The sequence below is a fragment of the Aulonocara stuartgranti genome (assembly GCF_965226115.1).
Source record: "Aulonocara stuartgranti genome assembly, chromosome: 14".
NCBI classification, from domain to species: domain Eukaryota; kingdom Metazoa; phylum Chordata; class Actinopteri; order Cichliformes; family Cichlidae; genus Aulonocara; species Aulonocara stuartgranti.
In genome coordinates this window covers 11,838,959-11,866,183 of record NC_138950.1, presented here as the reverse complement: position 1 = coordinate 11,866,183, position 27,225 = coordinate 11,838,959, and the positions used below count along the sequence as shown (strand labels likewise).

The following is a 27,225-nucleotide window of genomic DNA, read 5'->3' as shown; positions in this document are numbered from 1 at the left end:
CATTTTCTGTCAGGTTCAGACTCTCTCATCAGAAAACTTCAGACATTTGCATAAAAGTCTGTGATAAACACAGCCACTAAACTCCGGTGTAAACTATCATTGCCTAAAGATATTTGATGCTATAAAATATAAACCTAAAATACAGAAATTACACTGGAAACCATTTGGCCTCGTCTACTTCCCTGGAAGATATTGGATATTGTAGACAAAAATGACGTGTTGGATGGTAATTTTTGCAGAATGACTATAATCAACAGTTCCTTGCGTGGTAGTGTCGATGTACATGCACCGTTTCTCATTAGTTTGGGGTCATTTGAAAGAAAAGCACATTTGTTTTTAGTAAAGTAAAGTTGATTGAGGATTCATTTTGTAGAAATTCCATTAAAAGTTATATGATGTAGGAAGTATTACTTTTTTTAATTATATATTTAATGAAAAGAAGTGTGCATTTCTTTAAAAAAAAACCCAGCCCTAAACTTTTGAGTGATAGTGTATGGAGAGCTTTTTGTGCAGTGATGTATGATCTTCTTTGCACACTGCAGCCCAAAGTTCACCAGTGGAGCAAAGGAGTAACTAATGCACCATTCCTCTCTCTTTTAGGATTGTAAAATAACTGAATGGTAGCTGTTGCAGCTGAGACCTTTTGGCCCCTTTATATCTCTCTGTTGTTTTTTTACTAATCTTAAATTCTTCTCTTTGGTTTACAGGAGAAGGATTTGCAGATTTCAAGTCTGTCGGCACAGTCGATGATGGCTTCACAGACTTTAAAACAGCCGACAGCGTCTCTCCACTAGACCCTCCAGATCAAGCCAAGCTCTTTCAACCTTCCTTCCCCTCTGCTTTTCCAAACTCTCAGTCACTACAGCAGCTTCCCCAGCAACAGCCAGCAGTGTCTCTTTCTCAGCCCAAAAATCCTCTCAATATGGCTGACCTGGACCTTTTCTCTTCTATAGCGCCCTCTGTTCCTGCCCCCACTGAGACAAAACCCAGCACATTCCCTTCTGTGTCTGTGCCCCCCTCTCTTGTCCTCCTGCCAGGTGGAGTAAAACCTCCGGGAGGAGGGGCAGATGAGTTTGGGGATTTTGCCCTCTTTGGCTCCTCTTCTGACTCCACTCAAGCTTCAGCCGCAGGAGGAGCTGCCTCAGCACCTCAGGATGACTTTGCAGACTTCATGGCATTTGGCAGCTCTGGTGGAGAGCCTAAAGGCGAGAGCAGCGCGGGTGTTCAAGGGGAAACCTCCACACAGCAGCGGTCTCAGCAGAGCTCTGACAAATACGACATATTCAAACAACTTTCTCTGGAAGGAGGCCTCGCCTACGATGACACCAAGGAGAGCGGCGCCGGCTCCTTCTCGTCACTCAAGAGCGACAACGACGACTTTGCCGAATTTCAGTCCTCGAAGTTCTGCACAGCACTCGGTGCTTCTGAAAAGACTCTGGGTGACAAGGTGGCCGCGTTCAAACAGGCCAAGGAAGACTCTGCATCTGTAAAGTCCCTCGACCTCCCGTCCATCGGCGGGAGCAGCGTGGGAAAGGACGACTCTGAGGACGCGCTGTCAGTGCAGCTGGACATGAAGCTGTCGGACATGGGAGGAGACCTGAAGCACGTGATGTCAGACAGCTCTCTGGATTTGCCGGGTCTCTCTTCCCACCAGCCCCCTGCTACAGGTGAGGAACTTGTGCGTTTGCTCTGGTGAGGCTCCGTGCAGTGACACACAATATCGCTTTCAAGGCCAGCCAGCCTCTCCTTCTCAGTGACCCCTCCCCCAGACAAGGGGTCAAAGGGCAAATAATGAGGTCCTTGTTGAATTGAACTTGCTCAATTGCTGAACACAAACATGAGTAACATATCAAATTAGATGCATCACAGCTTTCATTCTACATTTCATCGTTCATCTCATCATACTCTTTATTTATTACTTATTTATTTAAGTATTTATTTATTTAAATCTTTAGTTTCTTCCTCATTAGTTTTTTTTATCTCCACATTCCTCTTCCCGTATATTGTTATTGTAATGACAGGAAGGTCCTGGCCCATATCTCTATTTATTTACAAATGATGAGTGCCTGGTTTTGATGTGCTGGCAGTCATAGTTCACAGACGAGGTCCCCCAGCTGCTGCCTGCGCGACTCGGATAAGCCTCCTGTTTGATGTGTCCACACCGCGGCAGGTGGATGTCGCACTTCCTTTCAGTGTACCGTGTGTGTGTGTGTGTGTGTGTGTGTGTGTGTGTGTGTGTGTGTGTGTGTGTGTTGTTTTGGGCAATGCTAAGAGACGGAGCAGTTGAATACAGATGAGTACAGGAGGGCGTTTATCCTCTTGTTTATTCAAATCACAGGTTTTCGAACAATAGGCTGCAGCTTACCAAAGGCGTTATCCGTAAGCCATCATTTACCTTTTTAACTGATGTGTGCAAAAAACACAGCAGATGACTTAATTTTGATTCGCTTGAAATAAAATGTTACCATTAATACGACGTTTTGCATGCAAAAACTGGAGACTATTTTCATATAGAGCAACAGTGATTTGTCACTATTAAAAATATTATAGGTGGATGTGAGGGCTTGAATGTGAGTGCATGCATTTGTCTCTTTATGCCTGTCAGTTATTGTATTACCCTGCAGTATTTTCACATTAACCACGGAGTATGTTTTGGATCAAATGGACGTCTAATTGTAAGATGTCTAAATAATAGCGTGTCTGCTTTTTCCTCCCCTACCTCACATCCATGAAAGTGGAGTTAAAGTTTACCTAAAGCTCGTCCTTTTATAAAAAGGGAAATCAATCTAGTGTCTGTTAATAATCGGGTAGTGTCCGTGTCCTTTTTTCCCCCCTCTCTTCACTGCTCATCATTTATTCATCAGGCATCTCGTCTTCCACATCATGCGTCGTGTTTCATGCAAAACATTTCAAACCATTCTTGCAGTGTAACATGAGATGGGTTGCATGTGTTCTCAGGTGAAGGCTCTTTAATTCAAACGTTTGCCAACTTTAAGGGAGCTTTCATTTTTATTTGAAAGCTCAGACAAAGCTTGAGAAGTTTGTACAAATTGACCAAATCTCCACCTGACAACAGTCGTGCAATCAGCTTCCAATATTTCGTCACATATCATTAATTATCATCACATGTGTCAACTTATTTCATCCAAGAAACTGATACTTTATCCTTGACTAGAAAAAGATGTAAACATCCCCATTGCCTTATTTCAGTTTCTGTGCAGTGGTCAGATTTTGGTTAAACCCAAACAGGCCCCTCCGCACGGAGAGCAAACAATCCAGTCCATGGAGCTGCAGCGAAACCGCTGATCGGGTAAAGACCTGCCCGCTTTAACATCGATACATTCCTGAGAAGCTTATACGCTACCGTGACGGCGGTTTCATTTCACCCTTATTTATCAGCTGTTCTCGGAGAGCTCTGGGACTAACCTGTCGTTAACGTGTAGCAGTCCGAGCAGTTTGAGCACCTCACCACGCTTTGCACTGTGTTTTTGGAAATGTATGTAAGCTTAAAGAGACAGTATTTCTTTTCTGAGGTTCCTTTTGAGTCGCAAGAGGAATCAAATTTTCTTTCTCGTAATTTTCTTTTCTTTTTTTCAAAAAATCCGTTATCTGTGATATCGCAGCATGAATTTTTATCACGTGTGGCTCTACGGTCTGGCTCTTTGTGAGCATAATGAAGTTAGTATTACCCTTCCTGCCTTGCTTTTTGCTGCAGTGTGCCTGCCTTTTCAATTTGTGAAATTGACAAGAACGTAATACAAAATAACCATTTTATGCATAACAGTATTGCAAGTTGTTTTTATCAAGGGAGAAATGTGTACATGCAGATTTAATAGTGTATTTTTATTACAGGAATATGACCTCTTATTTTGAGACTATAGGAAGACTTCTCGATCTTGTTGTGATTTGCCAACTATGTAAATTAAATGTAGCCGACAGTATTTAGTAGAATCAGAGTATTTTTAGTTCAACGTGGATTCAAACATCAAAGTTTTTAGTAAATAATGATGTGTTATTAATCAAGGGGAATTAGTGCTCATCATCCTGCTTTGACAAACAATCACTGTAGCAAGAGGGGAAAAAAAGGATACTGTCTCTTTAAATCTGTTCCTGCATCTGTGATTGGATGTAATGGAAGCCCTTACTGGGATGCCAGGTGTAAGGATGGCCCTCTTTGTTTTCTGTAACCCTTTGAGGGCTTGAATGATATCGCTTCACATGTTTACATGCAGATTAATGCAGATATCCTGATCTCTTACCCTTATTTATTAAAGACTAAATATGTACAGATGGCAGCCTCCTTGCTGCTTCTAAAGTTTAGCTTCCTCCCTGTCAGTTTGTCCCCTCAGGTCCTCAAAGGGTTAATGCTTCCTGCCTTGTTCTTTGAATAATCTTTCAACCTGGCCTTTTCAAGTGTTCTGTATTCAAATCTTTTTTTTTCTCCAAAAAAACAAAACAAAACAAAAAAATACACCTGTTGATTTACATCCTTATAGTAAAAGAAAGTTTGTCATCTTCCCAGAATTACTGATTCTAGTCTGTGAATGTGCCTTCTCATTCTGCTTCTATATCCTCGGATTATCTTTGTTTTACTTTCTCGCTGTTTGTTTTCTTCCTTTTCTCCTGACTCTGCATGCACTTGTATTCCAGATGACTGAAATTTAATTTTCAAAGTGTTAGTTTGACTAAACCTCTTGTAATGGTAGACCTCTTTCACAGTTCTTTGTGACCTCTCTCTCTCTCTCTCTCCCTACTCATGTTGTCGTAATAAATATTACTGTTGGTATTGCTGAAACGCGTACCGTCTTATTTCTCCTTTCCTTTCCTGTGAGGCGTAATGTGGTTGTAATGACACGAGGCTCACACCACTCGATCCTTGTCAATTTCACAAATTGCTTTTTGTGTCTGAGGGTTCTGTCATGCAAAATAGGAAGGCGTCAACAAGGTGGATTTATGTGTTTGCGAGTGTCTGAAGGAGACCTGAATGCTAAAGCGTTGACAAATGTGTGCAAGCTGCGCAGCTGTCAGTCAGTATCAGTCATAAAGAAAGTGATCCAAACACTTGTGAGAAACAGGGCAGACGCAGTGACAGGAAAGATCTTTTATTGATGTTGTTAGAGCGTCTGCCTCGAGACAAAAGCCTTCAGGTTGCATTTAATATAAAGAGATCAACTCTGATTATTGTTAGCCAAGCTGTTTGTCACCAGTGAAAGCAGCGAGTGTTGTCATATGGCCACGAGAAAAAAAAAGTTGCGTAAACATGACTCACCTCAGGCATAAAAACACCAAGGAATAATTTATTAAAGGGAAGATGTATTACGCTTTGTATTAATGTATTAATGCCTTGCATCATAGATGGTTGATACAAGGCCTTGTTGTCAGTTTCACAAATCTGCATTATAAAAACTGTTTGTGGGCCCTTTGGATTACCAGGATTTCTGCATTGATTAGTATTGTTTACATATAAAACAACATCTGATCGACATCAGTGTCACGGCTTCAGACAAACACAGTCTGGTTAAACGCACTCCCACAGACATGCACACAGAGCGCAGGCTGGAAAAAGTCATCCAATTTAAAAGAGGAGAAATTTCAAATCAGTTCTAGAAAACTGTTTAAGTTAATTGTTATTTTTGGGATTAGGGGGACACATCTCCTTACTTCACTGTAATCCTACAGTCACACTGAGGAAGACGCTAATTGGAGACCAGATTGATCATATAATAATCGTGTTATCTCCTTGCCTTTGAAGTGGTCGCTTCAAAGACAGGGATCAGGTCTACCGCCAGTCACAGTCAGTCGACATCTTCAAAACAACTTTGGCGCATCAAGATTGCAATAAGATCTGCCATCAGTTTGCCATGACATCTGTTTGCCATTGTTCTATTGTTCTTCTTCTACATAAACAGAGTTTCACATTAACTTTGGAGTTGAACCAGAACCTCACAGATTCGAAGCAGAAATTCCTCTGCAAATGTGATTTAAGTGTAAAATGTCAAGTAGTCAGTAACCTTGCTTTTATAATCAGAATGCAACCAGTTAAGTGCAAAAACACATGAGTCGTGCTCATTGGTGCACACCTACTCTGATTGCTCTGCGCTTATAAATTAGGTTTAGGAGCAGTGATCTGCAAATTTTCATCAGTCTGTCTGAGAGGGGTTGCAGTCAGATTGCCTGCCCTCTCACTAGGTGACCAGTTGGTTGAGTGTTGGTTTTACCTGCACAGATTGAGAGATATTTCCAGGATTGTGGCTTTCATCCCAGGACACTGGTTGTAAATGGATTTTCATTTCATTTAAGGTGCTCACAAGATTAAAACATGACAAAAAATGTCCTTCCCCAAAATGGTAGTCTAAATCCTCCTGTAAAAATAAAATGGGAATAAGGGAGTGTTTTCTAAGGGATCGTTTCATTTGATTTAAAGTAGTAGTGCAGATTAAGCCATTGTTCGTAAAGAAATATCTGTCTGTACTTTTTTAAAATCTCGTGAGCACCATGAAAACAAATATTAAAAAGATTTTGTTTAAAAAATAAAAAAAGGTTCCCGTATGCTACAGAGAACTAAATGGAGGTGAGAAAATATGTTCTGTTAATATTCTCAAGGGCTCTTTTCTCAAGACCAAACTACATTTAGAAGAAGCGACATCACTTAAAGCATAGATAAATGAGAGTAATAACCCGACAGAAATCTCAGACCCCTGTTGAGGCCTATTAGTCTTCCTCCTATCATGACAGCATCTGTGCTATTCCGAGGAACCACCGGTATGTCTGTGTTGTCATTGCAGAAGGAGACGACATGAAATTTGACCCCTTTGGGACATCGGCCCTCAGCACCTTGGCCAGCTATGACTGGTCAGACCGGGACGAGAGTCTGCCCGGTGAGGTCAGAAAGCCACCGGGCTTGGAAGGAGCTGGCCTTCCATCTTTAGTCCCCACACAGAGGAAGGAACTGACCTTTGGCAGCACTGAAAACATCACAAGCAACTCCATAGCAAACATCATCACCTCCTTCCCTGCAGAGGACAGTTCATCAGCAGATGACAAGTTTGAAGCCTTTGCTGACTTTGGCTCCGGCGACCAGGGCGGTGTCAATAACGAGGATGACTTTGGAGACTTTGCAAGTACTGTTTCGGAGAAGTCAGACTCGCCTGCTGCCACTGCCGAGGCGGGCTCAGAGGGAAACCAGAGCGAGGCCTCCGATGACTTTGGTGCCTTCCAGGGAGACAAGCCAAAGTTTGGCAGGTCTGACTTCCTCAAAGCCAGCGCTCAGGCCAAGGTCAAGTCCAGCGAGGAGATGATCAAGAACGAGTTGGCAACTTTTGATTTGTCGGTTCAAGGTGAGTTTTCTTGTTGTATTTACTTCAGTAGGCGGCACATTGTTTTTCAGTTAAAAATAATTGTCTAAATCCAAATAGAATTTTGCTTAAATGATGAAAAAACAGAAAACAATCATTTTTGACAACTTGGAATAATTGAATATAATGAATGAGTTATTGAAAATTGTTGTCAACTAATTAATTTATTAATTATTTGAAGAGCAGTTTTGGCAGAAAAGTATTAATTTCTGCATTGTTGAATTTGTTGACTCAAGCTTCCTCCCACAGTCTAAAGACATGCATGTTAGGTTAATAAAAGCTGCTTTTATTATGGTCCCTTATTTGCAAGGGGTTGCTGCAGTGGATTGATCTTCATGTTTGATTTTACACCGGATGCCCATCCTGACGTAACCCTCTCAGGGTTTTGTTTCCAGTGTTGAACTTGGGATCTTTCACATGTTGAATGTGTTAGTGTGACAGCCAAGAGGTATGTCAGGTTAAGTGGTGATTCTAAATTAGGTGGGGGTTTTTTGCCTGTCCCATTTGGTTCTTTAGCCGTCAGAATTGTTGTCTGAGGACCAACAAAGATACCCAATGGATTTACTTTGCCAAATGGATCATCACGGCCTTGCCGTATTGGTCCATTTGATCAACCTTTGTTGTTATTATTTATTTTATTTTATTTTATTTTCAGTTTTTACAGATGGGACAGACATGAGTGAGGGATAGGAAAGGGAGAAAGAAAGATGAAGGAAAAGAAAAACAGAGGGGAAGAGGGACAGTGAGAAAGGGCACTTAAAAAGAAAGAAGAGAAAAAAAATCTCCTGGATCACCTGTTGAGAGAAAAAGAAGAGAAAACAAGCAAAAAAACACCCCAGAGCAACATACTAAACACAACACCATCACGTTAATCTAGCTAAGTGTAAACACCAGTAAATACTAAATATTGAATCTTGTTGTGTAGCAAGCAGGACCGACAGCGCATAATATGCTTGGAAATAGCAGCCAATAGAGGTGTAGTTTATGTCTATGATCAGTGAACACCCGTGTGCACACCTGTGTGGATCAGCACGCTTGTATTCAAAAGGTTTCCCCATGTAATGGTCTGCTAGAGGATGTAGGGAACCATAGCCCTGTCCCCCAGGGCATGAAGCAGGCATGGAGGAGATCCAGGCTCCAGACATCCAGAGGCCCCAGAGGTGCGAGAGCCCAAGGAGGACCACCAGAGGGGCATCTGTGCCACCCTCCTGGGAAGAGCTGAGGAGAGCCCCAGATGAGGGGTCAACCAGTAGCCACAGAGCAGAAGCCAGAGGGGGCTGCAGTGGTGTGCCCACTGGCTCTGCCGGCAGCCAGCTGTGCCAGAGTGAACCGAGCCGCAGGCCCAGATGATTCTAAATTAGTAGTTGACATAAGGAAGCGTTGTTAGAATAAATGACTATATAAATGTATGCATAATGTGGACACATGACTCTTCTGACCAGCTGTAAGTCCTTGGCCCTGCACTCTGCTCAAGCACCCCGCCCCCACAGACAAGGCCCATCAGATGTGTAATAAAGCTGTCAGACATTAGATGGTAGTGTTGAGATGACAGCTCCACTCTCTAATGGCAGCGACTGTTGAGATGGATTAGCAGATGCCCACAAATCCATAAGCAGAAATTAACCGTATCCACTTAGAGGCTATTCATTTTCGAACCGCTGTTTGCTGCTGTTATTTTTCACAAAATAAATTATTACAGTTTCCTGCACTGTGATCAAAGCCTCATGTAGATTCATTTCCCTGTGCTGAAGTTAATGTGTGTGAAGAAGCAGGGCTTGCTAACTCCCCTTCTTCCTGTGGCTCAGTGACCTGATCACAGTGGGGCTTCTGGTGTAGGCTGAGTAGTTGTGTGGTGATGGTGGGGTTGAGGGTGGATTACCTGTGTGTAGATGGCGCACGCACACATGCGCTCACAGCTAACCCCACTGGAATAGTCTGGGCTTCACTTGTGTTTGTGCTCGTGCTTGTTGTGGTACCTTGCCAGGGTTTTTGTCCTTCTATAAATTATTCATACCTGCATATTTGTGCCTCTGTTTTGTACCTAATTATTGTTTGTCACAATTAAGTATTTACGCATGCCGTCCCTGTCTGGGAGGAATTAACTACAAACAGAATGGAAGTAGAATGGTTGGAGACAAACAGGTGCACAGCCCAAAATGAGTTGCATCACAACATGTCGCTGAATTGATATTTCTCTCATTTCTCTTCTTCTCTGCTCCGTCTTTGCTGCAGGTTCCCACAAGCGCAGTCACAGTTTGGGTGAGAAGGAGATCAGGCGTTCACCCCCGTCTCCGGCACCAGAGCAGCCCTTCAGAGACCGATCCAACACCCTGAACGAGAAGCCTGCACTGCCCGTCATCAGAGACAAGTACAAGGACCTGACTGGAGAGGTGGAGGTGAGGAGGGAACCTGAATATCAGTAGATTTCAGCGCAATACCAAGGACTGTTAAAGCTTCAAAATACATAAATGCCCCTTTTTGTTCTCTTCTGTTTTCCCTTTGTGTTCATTTGAGATAATTTTGTGCTGTTGCAGGAGAGCGAGCGCTACGCCTATGAGTGGCAGAGGTGCCTGGAAAGCGCTCTGGAGGTTTGTGTTTGTTTGTGTCCTGTATCTGACCTCATACCTGGGAGAGACTTAATTGTGAGAGCGACAGCAAATGTTCTAGAGCATAGGTGTCAAACTCTGGCCCGCGGGCCAAATTTGGCACGCAGCCTAATTACATTTGGCCCGCGAAGCCATACCAAATTACTATTAGAGCTGGCCTACTGGTATTATACAGCTAATATATATATTGTTTAGTATTAAGCTTTGCTTGTTCCATATTCAGTTTTTCAGCAAAACTTGTTTGAGTCCATAAGAAAAGATTCATTCTTATATCTGGAGGAAGATTTTTTTTTCCCCAATAAATATTAACGTTAGCCCGCGACTTTGTTCCAGTTTTGAATTTTGGTCCACTGTGTATTTGAGTTTGACACCCCTGTTCTAGAGTAATTAAGATAACCAAAACACACTGAAATGTTTTTTTCAGCCAGGATTTTACCTGTCACGTATGTCTTGGGATATTTTATTTTCTTGAAACTTGCAAATATAACTTCAGGACTGTTGTGTTTTTAAAGCTCATCAAAAATTGAGGATGTTGCAAAATGTCTGCTGGAATATTTACTTTTCGTTTTAATGTGTTTGACATTTCAATCCCGGGTAAAGGCCATAATTTTAACACTTTACTGTTGGATGCTCATTATGAGTTTTATAAGCAAGACCAGTGTGTATGTAATAACGCCAGCTTCTGTCCTTCCACGTTAAGGTCATCACCAAAGCCAACAACACCCTGAACGGGATCAGCAGCTCTTCTGTCTGCACCGAGGTCATCCAGTCTGCTCAGGGCATGGAGTACCTGCTTGGTGAGGAGCTGCACTAATGCACACGCAGACACAGCTACTACTACCACTACTATAAACACACCGGGGGCCTCATTTATCAAACCATATAGGGAAAGTGCTCTAAATCTGTGTGCAACAACCAGCACTTTGCACAGTAAAATGTCCATTCATCATCCACACACCACAGAGCAACCTTATATATTGTAAACCACTTTCCTTTCAAATGCCTTTAAATAGGTCTCATTGCCACCAACATGAGAGTTGGAGGTCCCGATCAATGAAGTAGCACTAAATAGAACTGTTTATTTAGCATGTTTTCTGGAAGAGTGTGGACACTGACAAAAAAATAAAAAAATCAGTGCCGCAGCTGTTCAGGTCAAAGAGAAGTAAAGAAAGTACATGTAAAAAATAGTGTCGATGACCACAGAATAAAAAAAAATACTGCCACAGGAGTAAGACGGTCCACCTCATCAGTATCGCCTGTGGATGGAAAAATTGCTTCAATAATTGGTGAGGTGTCTGTGGCAGAAATCATCCCTGAAGGTGATGCTTGACACGGTCGGTGAACCTCCACAAAGCACAGAGGGGGCAGGGCCATCATGAGTAACCACTTTATTTTATAGTGTGGTGATTGTTTTGGAGTTTTATGGCCATGAGTCTCACACATAGAACTGAAAACACAAGCAATTTTATACCCTCCCCTGCAGCTGAGGACACTAGAAAAAATCAGAACCAAGATGACTTGTGAGTTCATTCGGATCGCCTCTATAGAACAAGGGCGAAGTAATGGCAAGACAATGCAAATAACATTTGCTGATTACTCCTCACTCTTTGTACGGAAAGGTCCCTGCAGTCCCTAAAAACAAGCATTTCATGCTAAAATGTATCTATGAGTCGAGCTCAGCCCTTGAATGTTTGATGATATTGATAAATAACACTATGACCTGGAAACATTTGCACATAGAGAGTTAATACTTCCACATACAGTTAAAAAGAAATGAGGCCTTGCGAGCCTCAGAGGCAACAAGAGCCTGTTAAAGAAGCCGGTGTGTGGCCTTAACGCCCTGTGAAGGACAGAAAGGACAAGATTAAGATGAGCTCTGGTGTGATGGCTTATCTCTGCCCCGTCTGACAAGGTCCTGCTGCTTTACTGTTTCTCTGCTTTTAATGAGCCGAGTGGCTAACACGTCACGGCTAAGTGCTCAACACCGACTAAGAAAGTGTGTTTCTGTGACATGTGTGCGTTTGTTTTCTCCCTCTCAGGCGTGGTGGAAGTGTATCGCGTCTCTCGGCGTGTGGAGCTGGGCATCAAGGCCACGGCGGTGTGCTCTGAGAAGCTGCAGCAGCAGCTGAAGGACATCAGCCGTGTGTGGAACAACCTCATAGGCTTCATGTCGCTGGCTAAGCTCGCTGTAAGTTGCTATGACGTTTGTACGCACTCGCCAAAAGGCAGGACAGATAGATATACAAACAGATTCATACACTTGGTTGCTTTCTTTTTCTAGTGGAATTACGCACTGATAACAGAGCATTGACGTTCAGTTAAAAATGCAAGTCCTGCCAATAACATGATTGAGTGTTAGTGAATCCAGTATTGTCGGTCCATTAGGATAAAATCAATGATTCATTGATTTGAAAGCAATGCAGATGGAGTCTTTTGGTAGGCCGCTGTTTGGATCAGCGGGGATGACGAAGACTGTAAAGATTTATTTACCCAGCTGTCTCCAAGTATCTGTAAAACGGGACGCAAGAGGAGGACTGTTCTCATCCACAGAGCCAGCAGACGAGGAATACTGTTTGTAGAAGATAAAAATGATTTAGCATCTTGAGAAAGGAGGCAGAAACAAAATGCAACAGATGTTTAATTAAAGCAGGGATGAAGATTTCTTTCCTTATAAAGGAGAAAGATGTAAACTCGAGAATTGTTTGTTTTCAGTCTGAGTAGCCAATGTCGTGCCAAGTCTTTATTAAAAAAAAAAAGTTGATGCTCGGAGATGTTTACTATAAGCCGACTTGTTCTCTCTGCTGTTATTATAAGAATAGAAATGACTACATTTTGCCCTGCGGCAGGAAGTAAAACGTCTGTGTGTTTTTGTGTGTCTAGCCTGATGAAAGCTCCCTGGATTTCTCCTCCTGTATTCTGCGGCCGGGTATCAAGAATGCAAAGGACTTGGCTTGTGGGGTTTGTCTGCTCAACGTCGACGCTCGCAGCAAGGTTTGTGTGCATGCACACTCACACAGAGTAACTGTTACTGGGTACTGTTTTTTGTTTTTTACACACATGATGCTGTGCTCATCCCCAGCAGATAACAACTGACATTTCTTTGACTTTGAAACATTTTTCCAGAACAAAGAAGAAAGCACTATTGGACGTCTGTTTAAACGAGTATGAGACAGTCAACTGTCATCCGAATCTCATTCCACTCTTTCCTGTTGGGGTCCTTGGGGGGCCTATCCTCCTCTTACTGACGAGCCCTGCGGGGGGCCAAAGTGACAGGATTCCCTCCTCTCCACTGCTCTTCTATCAGAGCTGTTTTCTGCCTAGACATGCACATCATCATAAAAACCCCACAAAGTACCAACCCAAATCTAAACCCCAACCCCTCACATTACTTTGCCTGTCAAGCTTTGTCTTCTTGCAGCACATATGATGCAAGTAATATTCATTTAACACGAGTTCATAGGGAAGATCAAATTCTTTTCACCTGTCACATTGCAGACTTTTATGCATGTAGTCCTCTAGTTAGTTAGCTAACTGTCACCATAAATCTGAGCAGAATCCAGCTGACGTTTATGAATTTTATGTTTCCAACTCAGTTGTTTGATAGCTTTCTGTAGATCGAAAAACTTTAAAGAGCCCCGCGTAATGTAACAAAAGATTAATGAGCATAACAAAATAGTTCTTGAATTATAATTTCCTCCTAGTTAGTCGTAGTGTGATTGGGATAAATGAAAGAGATGCAACAGCATGCTTCATATCTTTTATTATTGCAAATAGATTAAAATTATCCCCAGAGCTGCCAACCTCGGCTCAAAAAACCAGACGGCTCAAACTCAGCTGTACGGCCCAGTTTGATCTCAATTCAATTTTATATAGATGTCTCAAGCTTTATATTGTAAGCTAAAGCCCTACCATCAGACAGTCACACACTCAGTGACTGTGGGGAGGAAGAACTCCCATTTCATAGAAAGAGACCTCCAGCAGAACCACTGGGGTGGGGTTGAAAGGAGAAAATAAGAATAGAGACGGAACCAAATATAAACTACAAGAGAGAGTAGACACAGAGTTATTTATATGTGTAGCAGCATATATACGCATCAGTAATGCAAAGAGGAATAGAGAAGAAGTGCTGAGTGCATCATGCGTCCCCCAGAGGCTTAAATAGAAGAATAAGCAGGGAACCACCACTTTTTTTTTTCTCTTCTCTTTTACTCCACCCCCAGTAGATTGTTGCCTCTTGCTGAGCATGTTTCTGCTAGAGGGTTCATCCCATTAAAGAGGAGCTTTTCCTTCCCACTGTCGCCAAGTGCATGCTGACTGGGCATAGTCTATTTGCTGGGATTTTTCTCTCTATTACTGTAGGGTCTTAACCTTAAAATATAAATTGCATTGAGGTGACAATTTTTGTGAATCAAACAGAATTTAACTGCAACTGAGGTTTATAGTCACCTGATAGGGTTAAGCCAGTAGTGTTAAACATAAGGAGTCTTTGCAGGGCCTTGCAAAGACTCTAATTCAACCTTTTGAAAGGCTTTGAAAGAAGGAGGGCATACATTTTTTCATAGGTTTTACAACTTTGTCTACCAATAAAGACCTCCCCCATAGCCATCCATACTACTAATTAGGCAATAGATAAACAGTTAAATGTAATTAAATTTGATCTGATGGTGATGCTATAAAAATGATCTGCACGTTTAGAGTCACCACATTGAACCTGAAATTAAGCGATTCCTTCAAAACGTCTATCAAGCATATGGAGGTGTTGGATATATAGTTGCAGTATGAAGAGACTTGCTTCTATTTCTGATAGAACTTTCCTTTAGTGTTACTCCAGAAACAATACAAATAGTCCTGAAAGTGGTGCTGCAAAGTCAGTGTTTCGACAGTTTTTCCTTTGTAAACTCTCCAGACACTCTAAATGCCAGGTGTCACTCCTATTAGTGCCCCACAATGTGAACAAAGTCAGAGCTTGACAGGCTCTGATCAGACAGTCACTTTAGGTCGTCTCCCTGCTTTTATGGTGAAGTATGAAGTTAGAAGTGTCCACGGATAACAATGTGCGCTCTTGAAGTAAATGACAGAGAGGGAAGATGTCACTTTGGCACCTCGGGGTGGGTTTTTTCACCCTGTGATTGCTTCCTCAAGGTCACAAAGGTTGTTACTTTGTCTTGGAAGGGTTTCATTTTCTATTCTGCCACCTCCATCTCAATGTAGCTGCACACTTTGCCACTTTGAGCTAACAACCGTCGGTGTTTCTAATAACTGTTCAGAGAGCGGGGCAGGATGGCGGTACCTCTTTGCCTAGGGTGGTCGTGATTTTCATCGACGTGGGCCATTAAGGGTATTCTCGGACCCTGCGGTTTAGAGGGCAGGATGGTGGCGTTGATTGTTTCTTGCGATCCGTCTGCTGCTCTGCCAGAGCCAGATGGATAGTCCAGACAAGATAAGGCTGACTGAGAGGCATCTAGGCTGTGAGCAGATGTGGCTTACACATTAGTCATAAGCAGGGAGAACGGCGGATAATAGACCTGCACACACAAACGCACTCTCTCTCACCTCTCGCTCCTCTGTGCGCAGAGGCAGTCTGAAATTAATGCAGTTTTATTTTGTCTCTGTGCCACAAGCATGAGATTAATAACCCATCTTTTAATTACATTTTTGGCACAAACCACCCTGGTAAGACTGTCGAGCGGAGAATAGCATCCCCTGCGAGTATAATGAAGTGAAAGAACAGCTTTGGCTACGGCAGACAGCACCGATTGTTGCTTTGTCCCTCAGTTTGTTTTTCGACCAAAGGTGCAGGCGGGTGGAGACGTTGATGTGGCATCAAAGAAATGCGAAAAATGCTCGACAGCCAATGTGCTCAGTCTCTCCTGTTCAATTCATGTTTTGAATTCTGATATTATTCTCGATTCAAACAGAGCCAAACAGTCGCTTTCAGCCAGACTCACCATGTTCCTGTTTGGCTAATATTCTCTGGGTTGTCGCACCTTTTTTTCTTTTTTGGTTTAAATCATTCTGCATGTTATCTTTGGGTTAAGGGGCTTGGATGGGCAACTGCAAACAGCTTCATCTCTCCTCAGTTTGTCACTCAGAAGCAGCAGCAGTTTCACCCTAAGTGATACTTTTTGGCTAATGATGCTCCAGCTCCTCCACTAAACGATAAATGCTAATTTAGGCATTTACAAGGAGAAGGACTGGAAAGGAGTTTAAGCTGAATAATTTAGCATTTTTGGCTATTTATTTTAATGCAGCTTTTTCAAGTGCCTCAAGCATTTGGATTATCAAGTTGAATGTGTGTAGTTTTGACAGCAGCACACGGGAGTTTGGACCACAGCTTTGTTCTTAGGCTGCCCATCTCTTTCACAGCATGTTTCCATCTGGTCGAGGTTAGCGGGGCTCCTGCACAGACAAAGAAAGTCAGGGAAATTACTTACCGTGCAATACCGACATTAAAGAATTTGGGAATTGAAAGAGCACTCTTTGAAAATGTTCAAAAGTACAAATTCGACAAATCTGAAGCTGAGAGAAACTGAGAAGTTGACTTCTCAGCGACTTCCTGTGTGGAAGTGACGTAAATTAGCGAAAATCATGTCCCCATCCCAACTTTATTTAAACGTGTTGGTGCTAGCAAATTTAGACTGAGCAGATATTTAAATAAGTATGTTATTTTGTTGTTTTTGTTATATTGTTATGCTTAAGTCAACATTGTAACATTAAAATTAGTTCCAAATTATCACATTGTTTACATTGTACTTCACTTTTTTAAATAGGGTTGTGCTAAAAGTAACATTAACCTTTAGCATTAACCTTAAAAAGTAGCGCTCGATTCCAGGTCTGGTGATGTATCACCGACAACTTGTAGCTTTTTTTTTTAATCTCACAGTAAAGAAAGCTGTCAGTGAGGGCAGGTTTCTGTTTGTGCTGGCTTGTAAATCTTTGAGTCATTGATGTGTTTTTTTTTCACCATGTAACACATGCATCCACATGCTTTGTTGTTTTCGATCAATAACCCAAATAACAAATATATTCGGTTTATTATTGCAGAAGAAAACCACAAAACAGAGATGAAGCTGTAGCTTTAAGTCAGCTAATATAAAGCTGCTGCAATACAGTTTCAGGCGATTGGCTGATTGTTTCAGCTCTAACCAATCATGCTGTTGTACCAGCAACACGGCAAAAGATGGCAAGATCAAAACATGAGGGACTGGTAAAGGTCCTTTCTTGGTTTTCTCCCAACATTTCAGCTTCTTTTTGAGCAGGAGACGTCTGATTAAACCAAACCTTTGTTCTTTCAGTCTTCAACCTTTATTTTAATGTCAGTTGATAACTGTCATTTTAAACACAGACTCTGGTTCATGTGAGGTGCTGCCGCTGCAATAGCAGCTTTTCTCCTTCTGTCTACAACCCAGATTTGTCTACAGGACTGGATTAACTGTGACAAACCGCGCTGATTTGTTTCAGTGAGCATACTGGCCAAAATCTTCAGTCAATATTTTAGATCGATCGAGGCAAAATCTCTTGAATTCTGAGTTGGAAAAATGTGTAGGAGCCCCGAGGGTAAAAACTTTCATGTTTTCACCCAAAAACATGCTGTGAAAAGTGGTGAAACGGCTGCTCGCTGCTTATTCTGTGCACACTTTGCTCTGGGCGCTGCATGAATATGCTTCACCTCTCTGACTGCTCTTGTGCTTACAGGCATTGACTAAAGACAGGGAGAGGAGCTTAAGGGTAATTATGCCTTGTTTTTTTTTTTAACTTCTAATAAAATAGTTTGCATTAAAGCTTGATTTTCATATCCGAACAGATAGAGGAGCCAGGACCTTTACATGCAGCTGAAAGGTCAGATGAATTAGCAGAGTCTCTGTTTTATCTGACAACTCCAGCTTGAAAACATAAAACCCACACTGTAGTTTCACAGCAGGCTTTTATTAACCTTTATTTAACCAGGCATTAGAAACAAATGATTTTCCAGGGCAGGCTGTGTACAAGGCTCTGTTTAGTTAAAACAGGTGGATATTAGCCTCCCTACACAGGTAAACTCTGGAGCAGGAAAGGCACTGCAGTGAAAGCAGGGGTGTGTTTTAGTTTGACCACCCTTTCATTTTGCATCCTCTCCCTCCCAACATTTCCCAGCTTTGGTACTCCTCTAAGTGCAGGTTTGTGGAAGCAAGTAGGCCAGGGCACAGAGGGGTCTCTGAAAGGAAATCGCTCCTCCAGTGAAATGTGAGCGTGTGGAGGAAAAAGCGAAAAGTGGAAATGTGTCATTCGGCTCGTCTGAGAAAGCCCTTCATCGGGCGGAGCATCTGTGCCGCAGACTGCATTCAGGCAGGTGGAGATGTATTTGACTTAATGGTGTGTTGTGGTGGTGTATTTCTGCATGCGTCTCCCCTCTGCTTCTGTGTGGGAGGCTGTGATTCACTGCACATGACTCATTCCTCTCTCCGGCTTCAGCTCCATTATTTCACCGGGGATGCAAACTCCTAAACTGCACATCACACACATTAGCATCTCCTGATTGCGCCCACCGTGCCGCAGCTGGGCCCAGTGAAATCGCAAACTTGCATCAGAGCCCTCGTGTGTGTGTGTGTGTGTGTGTGTGTGTGTGTGTGTGTGAGAGAGATTTCAGGGGTTTCGGGTCAGTTCGACACATTTCATTTTCTAAATAGCTCCAGTTCAGGCAATGTTTTTCAGAATCAAATTGCATTGTGACGCAGCAGGCTTTATGGTGGGGCATTGTTATCCTTTTTGTCTCAACAAAATAAATGAGGTGATCCATATTTGTTGATACAAGTACAGACAGTGATGGAATTACAGCGTCTGCAGTCATAGCACGATCAGATTTTTTTTCTCCTTTCAGTTCATTTTATGTTAAATCTTTGGGGAATAATTTTGCTTTATTTTTGCCCCATTTAGCAGTCACTTGTGGTGTGTTTGGATCCTCTGATCAGGTTGTCAGCAGGTTTAAACAGGGGATTGCTATCATGTTTTTATAGCTTCCTCTCATTTTTCAGGGAATTTTTCAGTTTTGGTTCCCCCCCCCCCCCCCCCTCCATTTAATATAAAAACTGCAGACATGGCTTCATCTGATTAGACATGCAGCTTCAAACATATCTAATCTTCTCCTGTGTTTTGATTGAGCTAAATCAGCATGCATGAAGATATCTATGGCTGTTTTGATGGCTCTCATGCATACCTCCAGATTTAAATAAAGAATGTCATCTGATGCCCAGCTGTAAACACGTTACTTCAACACATTATTTTCATCTTGGATGCATATTTTGTGTATAAAGAGAGGACTACACAGCACCTCTCATCTTAGGTCTCTCTAAATGTCAGCCGGTGCACATTTATTTGTTCCAGCACATTTACAGAAATCCCAGGGGCACTGTCATCCTTCTTGAGTTTTTATATATATATAACAGTGTAAAAGTGTCACAGCATGCAACATCCCTTGATTTCAACCACAGTCACATTTTTTAAATATGCAGAAAATCTTTAGATTTAGTTTGACTCCTTATAAACAGTCAGATTTAGTTATGATCAGTGAGATGTTCACAGCATGTGGCTCTCACAGCATTTCTGTAGATAGAACATTTGTACCAGTTGGACTATTATTCATACACTATTTTTTTTTCTTCTTTTTCTTGTGCTCTCATATAATTTTATGCAGGCCATTTTTAACGACTTGAGTTTTTCCCCAGTAGGCGTTGCCCATGTTTATTGAAATGTTTTGCTCGCCAGAGGCAGATTTTCATCCTGCGTAACTTGGCTGTAATTTACTGCAGGGTCACCTACATTGAAGCTGTGCTGTGCTGTGCACCGCTGTGCTGCTCTCAGAGGATAGCTGATTCATGCTCTGGATAAGCGTGCTGCACATACTTTTATAAATACCTTCAATACAGCTGAGTGGTAATGGCATGTGTCATATTTCCCAGTTAATTAAGAGGCTTTTATGGTTGGACTGGTGCGAGCTCCCTGCAGCCTTCCCAAAAAAGTAGATTTTAAAAGCTGCTTTCAGATGCTCGCTTACTCACAGGGGCAGATTTTTTCCCCCCTTAAATATTTGAATTTCAGTCTCTACAAAAGTAGGCATAGAAATAACTGCATTGTGGGGTTTTCCATCTGAGGATCACGGCCTTCGGTAGATCTGACATGGACTCCATAGCGTGTCTTTTTTCCTCTCCCCCTCTTACCCACAACCACAGAAGACTGTCCCTCCCTCAGCTTGGTTCTCCCAGAGGTTTCTTCCTCTTAAAAGGGAGTTTTTGCTTCCCACTGTCACCAAGGTCTTGTTCATAGGGGGCCATCTGATTGTTGCGGTTTTTCTCTATTATTTTAGAGTCTTTACTTTACAATGTAAAGCACCTTGAAGCAACTGTGGCTGTGATTTGGAGCTATATAAATAAAACTGAATTGAATTCAAGTTAATTGGATGCTGCTGCAGGCTGCTTTGTGCTCGTCAAAATAAACTAGCCTTTTTTCCCTTTCAGCAGCATTAAAATGAAGTCCGGGTAAAGCAGGTGCACACACAGGTTTATATTATTATAATATTTCACCCTTTCACTCTAACAGGCGTTCAACTCGGAGACAGACAACTTCAAGCTGATGTACGGGGGCCATCAGTACCACGCCAGCTGTGCCAACTTCTGGATTAACTGTGTGGAGCCCAAACCCCCGGGCCTCATCCTGCCTGACCTGCTCTGAGCTGCCATGGTAACGCGGCAAGAGCTAATTACCACCAGATAGGTGGAGCGGCCACTCGCCTCCCACCAAGAGCAAGAGGAGGACATCTACAGTCACTGGATTCCTCTAGATTTTTTTTTATTATCCTGAAATCTCACCCAGACTGTGTTCATTTGCAGATCTTTTCCCTGAATAGTCATTGGTCGGTTCATATGGTTACTCTTTCGTTCAACCATACAGGTCAGCAGTTGAGGTCATATTTAAATCTGTTTTTAATGCTGCTTTTGACAAATTATTTCTGCTGACTATTCGTGCAGAAATGCAACAATATTAATAAATATAACAAATCAGTGAATCCTATTTAAATTATTAGGTGTGCAATATCCTTATAACACTGGCAGAGGAGGTTTTTGCTTCTGTTTGTATATTTTTTGTTTGCAGTGAATCAGACTTAATGAATCATAAGTCTACCATTGAATTACTTGAATTGTATTTCTGTCTCGGGTCTGTTGGATGAAACTCTGTGGCTGTTATGGTTTTAATGTCTTTTTGAAAATCTTTAACATTCAAACCATCTCTGCTCTGCCGGAAGGCAGGCGCCTCTCTTTCTCTGCATTATGTTTCGCTGTGTTGAATGTCTTTTGCACTGTTTGTGAGGAAACTTTAACACCTCTTTGGGTATTTAAATTGTATTTTGTAGGTGTTGGGGATTTGACGGGAATCTGTTGTGACTTTCTGTGTTGTTGTTGTGTGCAGAGCTGAAATTCTGGAAGTATTTACTAATGCTGAATTTGAACAGCAGCAGCATTTTCTGTATATTACAGTGTCATGCTGCAGCTTTGTATTAATCACCCAGCTGTAATGTGAATGTTATGTAAATAAATGACGTGCAAACTGGTTAAAGTGTCGCAGAGTTAATGTAATTATCAGGTTTACAGGTCATGCAGACCAAGTTCACCTGAAGGACATGCTTGTGTGCACTGTGGCGTTTCCATGCAGACACAAGAAGCTGGAGGGCATGTGTCCATCCACTCTGAGCATTATGTTCAGCCTTTAATGAAGCCACTTATTTAGCTCGGGAGCCGTACGTAATCGTGAATGAAGAAAGTATAACTAACCTGGACTGAATACACATCAGTTCATCATAATTTTCCATAAAGTAACCAGCTTCTTCTGAGGAAAGCAAATACTTCTGAAAACTACATGTGTAGTTCTAAAGTAACTCATTACTTTGGTGAATATAATTAATGTTACTACTCCATTACATTTTTTTTAATCACCTTTGGTCTTTTGCCACATAATTGCCTGAAGCCAAAGTTCTGCATATAAAATCCCTTTTAGGATAAAAAGAAAATACAAGTATTTAATGCAAGCTCCTTGAAATTTGAAAAAGTCACGCACAAAAAAATTGAAAGACTCTGTATTTTAAGACCCTCCCGCCAGACAGGCATAAAAAAATAAGCCTTGATTTATATATTCTCTTACTATAGCTACTGCATTTCTGTGCTGTGCACTGTTTAGCCTGTTTTTTAGCCAATTTCCAGGTGATTACTCGGCTTATAATTCAACGGATAGTGGATATAAACTTGATGGTACTATTGGAAAATGAAACTTCTATGATGCTTTTTTTAAGGCATCATGTCTGCATAAATGCGTAATTTTAGGCTGTTGCTACATGGATGGTAGGCAGCGCAATGATGTCATGATCACCGATATAGATAGGAACCCCCGGGGACCTGAGAACAACATACACAGAGATTATTTGATTATTATAGTAAAGATACACCAAATCAAAACCTTGTAGGTTCTTATCACATCAATTATGAAGTCTTGGAGTTGCCTAGCAGCTTCCTACTAATAGGCTAAAATGACCCATATTTAATGTTTATGACCTTTCAACACCTTATCAATACATTGTAGGATTTTAATCTCACAAAAGAACTAATTTATATCCACAAAAACCTATAAAATAATTGCAATATTTATGAAATCATCACCATGCCTGGGACTACATGACCTTTATATGGTAGAGCAGATAATAAGTATATCAGTTGCCAACAGCACAAACAGGCCAAACAAGACTTCAACATGGGCATGTAAATAAAATTAAAATAGGAATAAATAAATAAAATAAGAATTTTTATTGTCTCATGAAGCCAAAAACATTGTGCCTACTCCAGATTTAATCATTTATCACCAAACGCCGATAGCAGTGTTGGTAAAAACCAAAATAAAGGACCCTAAACAGAAAAGAATGCCAGAGAAAGCAAGGCTCCAAAAATGATCCAGGTTGTCCTGGCAGTACGCTGAGCCTGTACACCCTCAAACTTATGCACTGCTGTACCCTCACCACCGCTAAACACACAGTCAACAATGTTTTATCACTTTTCTGGATTCATTCATCCAGTGTGTTCAAATCTGAACACAGCACGGCCTTAAAATGACTCATTTAATTCACGTGGCTTTCTGCTCTTATTCCGCTGCTTTTCCTGTGATGCTTCCTCTTCCGAATGCATGAATGTTTCTGCACATTTCCCTCTGTCATTTTACCCAATAATGTACTTTCTCTCCGGCCAGAGAGGCCTCATTTCCATCACTTTGCGACAAAATGGAATAAATTCTCTACCAACAAGCCTGCAGGGCCATCGCTGGCGGTTGAGCTCAGCCAATCAAATGCGATGTCTGGGGAAGGTGGGGGTGAAACCAGTCTTATTATTATTCCCCCGCTCTTCAGGTGTGTTCTCCAACATCCATTTTTATCTCTCGCCATTCCCTAATTTATTTCCTGCAGAAAATGAATTCCTCTCCTCTCACCGTGAACACCAGGATTACTAAAATTACAAACACTGAAATCAATTACCGAGCGAGGCCGCGTAAATCAAAATGCAGCCTCGTCTCTCTCCTTGCTGCGCCCATCTTCACGCCTATTGTCTGAGATGGCGTGCTGAAACGATCAGTCTGGCAGAGACAAGAGATTGAACTGATACGGTGCTGTACTGAGTGCTGCTCTTTGGTGTTTTGTGGCCATGGCCCATCATATTATTGATTAAAAACAGCTGCTTCTGTAAGTTCATCTTCACCCTCGTGGAAATAGCTGCTTCCCGCTTTACATTTTGACAACATTTCCAATTATTTATGTTTGAGACTCTAAAGCAGCTGTTTCAGTGTTTACGAGATTTAACCACAGTGACAGCAGAGGAAGAGCTTAAATGTATTAGCAGCATTCGGGATGATTAACTGAGCACTAATCCTGCGTTTTTGCGGGGTGGTGGTGATGTTTGAGCAAAGTGTTTCCTTTTAATCAAGCAAAAATGTATTCAAAGTAGTCAAAAATTTTAAACTATCAATAAAATGACTCGAGCCATTCATCAAGCAAAACGTACAAACCGTCAAAGGCTTACATTTTTTAAATCGGAATGCTATTCCTGATAAATTAGAACTGGAAGATGAGTCATGATATTGATTTTTCATAGTTTTTCTGAAATGTTGCAAAGTGATTAATTGGTTAATTACTCATCTACAGTAGAAATATTAGGACTGGATTAATTATTGAAGACGCAACTGTGAAATTACCAAAGTTGACTCAATAACATGCCTTGTCAAAAAAACACAATAAACAAATCAACATCTAGATTATACTAAATAAAACACAAATACAGTAAACAAATACTTTTTTGTGTTAACTGACCTATGACCTATTCAAGCATAAGAAAAGGCGACAAGCACACAACAGAAAACGCTTAAATTGGGTCTCCAGGCACTTTGCTACTAGCAGCCTTTCACAAAACCAGATCTTTATTCCCTTCTTTTAACATTAGCCTACAAAATATACCCACAATAACATAGTGTGACAAGCAAAATAAAAAGTAAAATACTATTTTTATGGCAACAACTTGAACAAAGAGGTCCAATGTTAAGTGTCTACAGCCATTTGTAAAACACGGTGGAGGCTCTGTCATGGTTTGGAGCTGCATTTAAGCCACCATCTAACTGGCAACAGCTCAATCTTTCAGCATGATAGGAATGCTAAACACACTGCCAACAGTAAAAAGGTAAGGTGGTCTAAGAAAGTTCAGTCTATGTTGAAGAAGGTGGCCAAATACTGACTTTCCAGGCCCGAAACTCATTGCATGAGTGAATGTGTGCCATCATCAAAGCTAAAGGTGGTTCAAGAAGATATTAAAGTGTCACTTTTTTGGTCAAGTAGCCTAAAAACCTCATGAAAAGAGCACGTCATGGAAATTATTTGAAAGACACATTTAAAGTTACATTTTTTAAAAAGTCCTTAAAATGCTGGGTACTGTGTTATTTCTAACAAATGTGACACAAATGGAAGTAAATAATATAGACTGAGGTCTATTTTTGGCCTTGGATTAATGCACATTGAGCTCCCGAGTATTTAACAGCAAGACAAATCAAAATATACTCCATGGTCTGAATTTGTTGAAAAAAATTAAATAAAAATTAACAAATATGGCAAATGGACTTTTACACTCCCACTGGCACTCAAAGTGCTTTGAAACATTACAAGCCACATTCATCCATTCACTCAGGGCTTTAGGAGCTTTTTAATCTGTCACACACACAATCACACTCCGGTGAACGCATCGGGAACAATGTGGGATTAAATACCTTTCCCAAGATACTCAATCAGATCGAACCAACAAACTCCTGATTGCTTGACGACCCACTCTATCTCCTTAGCCACAGCCGCCTGTACAGAGAGTATCCTTTAACGCTCATCTTTGGTTCACTGTTAGTGGAAAGCAAAAGCCAACATTTAACATAATTTATGACGACCCAATTTCCCCATTAAGGACCTGGACACAAATATTAGTCATTTCCACTGCTTTGATGCTCAGTGCACAGACTCAAGCTTCGTGGCTCACAGTCCTTCGCTTCAGTGTCCAATCAGCTGAGACAGCTGAGACTTGAAAGGCAGCCGACAGATGAGTCACTGTTATACCACAGAGACAACGCGCTCGTTCAGCTGCTCGCCGAGGAACAATGACTGTTTCATGACAAACTAAATTCTGCTGTGCTTCAGATGACCCTCAGTCAGACTGTGGGGCTGTTTTTCCTCCCCTTTCTCCATCTTTTATTCTCAGTTATGGTTTTCTATACAACTGCTTGCACCCTGAATTTTCATTACCATAACACAAAGCACTAACAACATTTAAATCTGCCCTTTGGGACTTTTACACAGGTTTCCATCTAAGCAGCATCCTCTATGTGCCCATTCTCCTAATGTTTCCAACTGTTGTGAAGCTAAAAGAAATGCAGGCTTTGACTCACACCACACAGCTGAAGCGTATGTTGCTGTTTGGCTAAATCATGTTGTCAAATTATTACTATAACGAGCATGTCAGGTCTAAAATTGAGGCAGTGTGTTTATATTAATAATGGGCTTGTGTGCATGGCCTTATTAAAATGGAAATGCAGGATTTACAACCGAGTGATACAGCAGTAGTTGTGTAGCTCATGCAGATTATAGTGGATCATTAGAGGCTGTATAATTTGAAGCCCAAAGAGGCTTCAAATTATACAGCCTCCATTGCATTGCAGTAATCCATTGCAGCCACAGTGGATGTTTTTATTTGCTACGTGTGGTTGAAAAATTTCATTATTTACCAGGACTGCAGCAACAAAACCTACGATGAAAACTGAAAACTGTATTTTCTACCGATTTTACATAATAATAACAATAACAACATAATAATTTAACTGTTGTGTTGCATTTTCAGTTCCACAGTTCTTATATATTCTGTTTATATTCAATCACTATTTTATATTTAACATAATATTTGGTGCTAAAAATAGACAAAGATAATTATTCTTTTCAAAAAAGGAAAGAAAAACATTTTCTGATATAATAACGCAAGAATGACCTCAGGATCTACAGTGGCAGCTTCAACCCTGAATGATTAACCGACTGTAGAAACCACATAAATATTAATTAGTTTGTTTGTTTATGTACAAATTAAAAACAATGATGTAATCTTTTTAATTCTACATTAGTTTTATTGTTAAACAGCAGTCTGCTAGCGGCTCTGTGAGTCTGTACTGTTCAGCATTCGCACACCGATGCGTGACGAAATTACAGCATTGATGACTTGAATGGTATTTTCTGTCAAAGTTACAAATTCCAACTACAATAACTTAAATCTGCATCAGGTTCTGCAAATATTTAAATTAAAATGATAAATCTTTCAAAATGAAACAAAAGTACAGAAACAGCTAACTAGTAGTTAGCAACTAAAGCAGAACTGGAGCTGGGCTGTACTTTGTGAAATACCACTTTGTACCATAGGATGGCGTAGTGATGATGGAGCAGTCTTTATTAATAAGGAGACTTAAGAGCACATTCTTCTTTAAAACGGCAGCCTGCAAAAGACAAAGTTAAAGCAGCACACAGCAGGGGGTAAAATGCTGCCCCTAGTGGTGAAACCTTTGAGTAAACTATACAGAGGTTTATTACAAAAAACACCTTTAAGCTAAATGCTAATTTTCCCAATACTGTCCAAAACCTTGGTGTTAAAACTAACAGGTCACTACATGTCCGCATCCTAGCAACAATTGAT

The 27,225-nt window shown here is 41.2% G+C and overlaps 1 protein-coding gene across 18 annotated transcripts in view; it reads left to right on the top strand.

The window, feature by feature from the left end:
• Positions 1–21,547, top strand: part of synrg (synergin, gamma) — a 42,400-nt gene extending 20,853 nt beyond the window's left edge. For 9 of the 18 annotated variants that reach the window (XM_082501928.1, XM_082501918.1, XM_082501922.1 and 6 more), the window contains 10 exons: positions 708–1,667; positions 6,786–7,337; positions 9,588–9,751; positions 9,890–9,943; positions 10,662–10,758; positions 12,001–12,149; positions 12,842–12,952; positions 13,085–13,123; positions 17,657–17,689; positions 20,534–21,547. In XM_082501928.1, the coding sequence (XP_082358054.1) occupies positions 708–1,667; positions 6,786–7,337; positions 9,588–9,751; positions 9,890–9,943; positions 10,662–10,758; positions 12,001–12,149; positions 12,842–12,952; positions 13,085–13,123; positions 17,657–17,689; positions 20,534–20,665 (2,291 nt within the window). In that variant the 3' untranslated portion in view covers positions 20,666–21,547. Of the gene's footprint in view, positions 1–707; positions 1,668–6,785; positions 7,338–9,587; positions 9,752–9,889; positions 9,944–10,661; positions 10,759–12,000; positions 12,150–12,841; positions 12,953–13,084; positions 13,124–17,656; positions 17,690–18,117; positions 18,220–20,533 lie in introns of those variants that run through there. The other 9 variants (XM_082501930.1, XM_082501932.1, XM_082501926.1 and 6 more) reach the window with 5 other exon arrangements.
• The last annotated feature ends 5,678 nt before the right edge of the window (positions 21,548–27,225 follow it).